The 5,323-nt window shown below is 44.8% G+C and overlaps 1 protein-coding gene across 1 annotated transcript; it reads left to right on the top strand.

Moving 5' to 3' along the window:
* The first annotated feature begins 738 nt into the window (after positions 1 to 738).
* LOC118899610 (S-phase kinase-associated protein 1-like) lies at positions 739 to 2,135 on the top strand. The gene has a single exon (XM_036861372.1). It carries the CDS (start codon positions 739 to 741, stop codon positions 1,321 to 1,323), a length of 585 nt encoding a protein of 194 aa, XP_036717267.1. The 3' UTR covers positions 1,324 to 2,135.
* The last annotated feature ends 3,188 nt before the right edge of the window (positions 2,136 to 5,323 follow it).

The raw sequence follows: 5,323 nt of genomic DNA, 5'->3' as shown, positions 1-5,323 counted from the left end.
CTATTAAGCGCCTGCTATGTGACAGGCACTGTTCTAGATGCTGGGATGCACCCATGAAGAAAACAGTAAAGATCTCTGCCCTCTTGGAGCTTACAGTCTAGCAGGGAGAGACAGACAGTAAACAAGAATTACAATAAATAAAGAAATGAGCTAGTATGCTGAGAATGAGGGGCACTACAGAAGAAAGACAAAGCAGAGTGCTGCAATGGGGATTAGGGTGGTCAGAACGCAATTTTAAGTAGGGTGGTCAAGGCAGGCATCAGCACAAAGGCGGTGTGTGAGCAAAGACTTAGAGGTGAGGGAGGAAGGCACGCAGATGTCTGGGAAATGCATTCGTGGCAGAGGGAAGAGCAGTGCAGAGATCTCAGGGTAGGAGACGGTGCTGATGAAGAGCAAGGAGACAGGGAGGAAGGGATGAAGTCGTGGGGAGCGGTAGGAGATACGATTACAGAGTCTATACTCCGGTCTATAAACACATGATAAAATGGAAACAAATGCATACTTAATGTTTTTCCTTTTTGTATATTTTCCAATTTCTTTAATGGGCATTTTAAAACCTGATTTTAAAATCATACATTTCAAAAGTTTTGAAAGCTTGGAAAAGGAAAATTTTTTTACAATAAAGAAAGCTCTAGAGTTGTGGGGAAGGAAGGAGCAAAATTTACACCGTCCTTAGACATCTTCCCTTTAGGCCGCTCAAGAATCTACCATCTGGGACACTTGAGGCGTTAAGACAACATGGTGGGTTGGCCTTGTTCTCCGCTTTTCTGTCTTTCTTTTTGCAGACGCCGCCCTGCTCTCATCAGCCTCTCGCCAGCCATCTCCTTGAATCCTAACACCGTGCCTTCAATTAAGTTGCAGAGTTCTGACGGAGAGATATTTGAAGTTGCTGTTGAAATTGCAAAACAATCTGTGACGATTAAGACCACGTTGGAAGATTTGGGAATGGATGATGAAGGAGATGATCCAGTCCCCTTGCCAAATGTTCATGCAGCAATATTAAAAAAGGTCACTCAGCGGTGCACCCACCACAAGGTTGATCCTCCTCCTGAGGATGATGAGAACAAAGAAAAGCGAACAGATGATATTCCTGCTTGGGATCAAGAATTCCTGAAAGTTGACCAAGGAGCACTTTTTGAGCTTATACTGGCAGCAAACTACTTAGACATCAAAGGTTTGCTTGATGTTACCTGCAAGACTGTTGCCAATATGATCAAGGGGAAAACTGAGGAGATTCGAAAGACATTCAATATCAAAAATGATTTTACTGAAGAAGAGGAAGCCCAGGTACGCAAAGAGAACCAGTGGTGTGAGGAGAAGTGAAATATTGTGTCTGATGCTGTAACACTGGTAAGGATTGTTCCAAATACTAGTTGCACTGCTTTGTTTATAATTGTTAATATTAGAAAAACGGTCCACAAATGCAGCAGCAAATCAGTTGTATTAGCAGAATGTTGTCCTCATTGCATGTGTAGTTTCAGTACAGATTCCAAACTTATGGCTCAGTTTCTTCTAGTATGATCAAAAGTTCTTTTTTCTTGGCTCTGAATAAAATTGAACTGTGGGTTCTCTATAGAAAGTGGCATTTTGGGCTTTCCCTCTTTTTGTAAAGCAATTTATGCCTAGTTTATTGTTCAGTTTAGTTTAGTGACTTTTAAAAGTTGGCATTGTAAATAAAACAACTTGCAAAAATTTTTCTGAAATAGAATTAACAACGTATTATCTTTATTCATGAGTTGGAAACTGGAAAAAGGTTAATTGAGGTAAATGTTATCAGAGTGGGGTTATCAGAATGTCTTCCAGCTTCCTGGACTCCACTGGTATTGATTAGCCTGTATGTAGCAGGGCTCCCTTAATTGGATCTGAGGACTTGTTTTTGCATTTTTAACCCTCTCAGCTTTGAATATGTTGGCTAGAGGCTCATTTACTACTCAGTTTGTGGTTTGGGAGGAAACAGAGTTAGACAGTTTGCTGGCTTTTCTATTAAAAGAGACACTTAAGCCATGTGGTGTGTCATCTTTTTATAATCAGTAATCCTATGTGGGGAAAACCATAAACACTACTTGCATGTAAAAAATAATTTAACCTTTAATGTTAAAATGTATGGCGTTACCCAGAAAGCATCAGTCACGAACGCAAGATACTTTCGATAAAAAGTAAGTTACATAGTAGGTAGTAAATGGTTTGCTTTTTGTGTATTTAAATGTTTCTCTTCACTTAATATTAAAAGTTAAATTAAAAAAAAAAAAAAAAAAAGACAATGTGGTGCAGCCTTCTTGGTTCCTCGGGATCCTGCTTCCCTCCCCCAACCCACAGGCAGGCTCTGGGTGCCATTTTGGATCCTCAGTCTATGGGGTCAGCCGTCAAGGACCACATGACCCGAGTCCACCAATCAGAGGCTGCTCCCCGCACCACACATTTTGTGATTTATCCCTTGACTGCTGGAGGGGGGTTGGCAGGGGAGGGGGGGAAGGAGGTCAGATTTGTTGGGATTTGGCCTATATTTGAATGAGGTCACTGAATTTGGGTCTAAGTTAAAAGTTGGGAAGTTGGGGCTTCCCTGGCGGTGCAGTGGTTAAGAATCCACCTGCCAACGCAGGGGACACGGGTTTGAGCCCTGGGCTGGGAAGATCCCACATGCCGCGGAGCAACTAAGCCCGTGCACCACAACTACTGAGCCCGCGTGCCACAGCTACTGAAGCCCGTGCACTTAGAGCCCGTGCTCTGCAGCAAGAGAAGCAACTGCAATGAGAAGCCCGCGCACCGCAACCAAGAGTAGCCCCTGCTCGCCGCAACTAGAGAAAGCCCACGTGCAGCAACAAAGACCCAACGCAGCCAAAAATAAATTAAAAAAAAAAAAAAGTTGGGAAGTTGTTTAAATTGTTCCTGTCTTCTCTGGTGCATCTCCATGATGGTTTGTCACCAAAGGGGAGAACCTAAGGGGACTTCTCTCCAAGAATGCTGTATTTTGCTGGAATTTCAAAATACCTTTGCTTATTAACCAACCTGCACTTCCCATCATCTGCGTTCTGAGCCTCTCCAGCCCAGATCCCCACCCTATTCCCACTATACTCCCAACGCTTTCCTCTTTGTGCAAAGACTTTTAGTACCTTTAGGCTCCCACTGAATATTACGTCACTGCCAGTGTTGGCAGGAGACCCGCAGCCTCAGGGACAAGGGTGGCTTGGGCCCCTCAACGCCCTTAGCCCTGCCCACCCCTGAGAAATAACCCTGAGGAGAGAATAGACCTTCATGCAGGCACCTCCCCATCCTCCCCTCCTCAGCTTTAAGTGGCCCCTGAATCCTCCTGTTTTATCCTCTCAGGGCCCCCACTTGTTCTTTCGCGTTGAGGCAGGAAAGGCAGGGCTGAGCCCAAGGACAGTCTCTTCATGTACAGGCAGAAGGCAGAAGGCAGAGCCACATCCTTGTTTTGCACTTAATTAGGCCATGACATGTGGAGAAATGGCATCTAAGACAGAAACTTTATAGCATCTGAACAAGAAACTCTGACGTGAAACCATGGAACATGCAGAATAGAAAGGCACAGGTTGCTGATGACCCTGTACGACCTTCCATGTGTGGCACTCAACTAGTAAGGGAAGACAGCTCTTAAAGCACAAGTAAGGTGGCTACAGGAGACAGATGTGCAAGACCTGGGGCTGATGCAACCTGGTGCAAACTAGGCCACACCTCAACCCTCCCCACAATGAATATTCCACCCTTAATCAAAAAGACCCCAACCCGTTCAAAGGGCTAAAAATAAGATGAAAAACCCTGCAGGGTGCCCCTCACTCCTGAGGATGCCCACAGTCTTCTCTGAGTCCTTTTGCCTTTTGCCTCAATGAACTGCTTCTTTGTTCTCTTTGCTCCTCAGCCTCAGTGTGTTTTTTTTTCCCTTTGTGTTTCTCACACAAATTCTTTTTGGACAAGTTAAAAAAGAACATGGACTTTTGATAAAGCTTTTCTAGTATCACCATGATGGTTGATATGCATATGTTTACTTGTTTTCTTGTTTATTGTCTGTCTCCACACCCCACACATAGCCAGGCTGCCCACTCTAGGGGGCAGGACTCCGACATCTGGCCCACCGCACACTCTGGGCCACGGCAGGCACATCTCTGGAGGTGTTTTATGAATGAGTGGTCATGGGCATCTTCTCTCACTGGGGAAGGTGAGGAAGTGCCTCTTCCCACCTTTAATCAGGCCCTTCCCAGCCTTTCTCTGTTCCACATCCTGCTCTAGTGAGCTGGGGTAATAGGGAAGAAACTGTGTATTCTATTACAAGTTTATCACTAAAGAGATGTTGCCTATAAGCTTAAATTATACATAATGGCCCATCTCTGAGATCCCTGCCTCCCAGGTAACCAGTGTTAAGCTAAGATACCTTTGTTTAGTTCATAGGAAACATCCTGACCAGGCCCACCTGTGAGTGGCTGTAGGAGGGAAGAAATTAACGCATCCCCTTTGGAGTCTGGCTGGAACCAGGGCTTTACCCCTGTCCCTTTTAGTATAAAAGAAGCCTGAATTCTAACTTGGGGAATATGGTTCTTTGGGACAGTAGTCCACCATCTTCTCGGTCTGCTGGCTTTCCGAATAAAGTCCCTATTCCTTGCCCCAGCAACTCGTCTCTCAATTTATTGGCCTATCATGCGGCGAGAAGTACAAGCTTGAGCTTGGTAACACAGAGGCTGAGGTTCCTACGTTGCCAGACCTGCTAAAGCCATCCCCAGTGCCTGTTTGAAGAGAAGCCCAACGAGCACTGTTCTTTCCAAGACCATGACCCACTTTGCTCCACAACACAAGCCACAGCCTTATAAAAGCCCTACAGAGGTGGCAAGACCCGCAGGCAGTCGGAAAAGCTGGTACCACTCACAGTGCCGGCCCAGCTCGTGCTCTAAACCCAGTTCTCGATGGGCAGAACCGGAAACATGGGGGACAGGGAGCTCAGGGAGGCACTTTGTATGTGTCACAGTGACTGGGTGGGCTTCTGAGATGGGCAAGAATCTCCTCCACCCCATCCTGCAAGACTTCCAAATGTCCCTGGATTGGATTTTCAATCATTTAAAATCATTATAAATGTACCGTGGTTTTTAAATGTTACAGAATTATAATTTCAAAATTAATTTTTATTACAAGACCCTGTTTATAATTATTTAGCACCTAAAACCCAGCATCATTTTATATGGTTTTTTGCTTTTTTTTTACTAAACACTTGATTTTTCAGGACTGCAACTCTTATGAGAAATGCTGGGAAATTGTACTTTGTCGAGTTCCGATTTTACTGAGAGTTGGTCACCAGTTTGGGAGCCCATGTCAGCAGCGA

This window comes from Balaenoptera musculus, chromosome 8, assembly GCF_009873245.2.
Source record: "Balaenoptera musculus isolate JJ_BM4_2016_0621 chromosome 8, mBalMus1.pri.v3, whole genome shotgun sequence".
NCBI classification, from domain to species: domain Eukaryota; kingdom Metazoa; phylum Chordata; class Mammalia; order Artiodactyla; family Balaenopteridae; genus Balaenoptera; species Balaenoptera musculus.
This window is presented reverse-complemented; position numbering and strand designations above follow the sequence as displayed.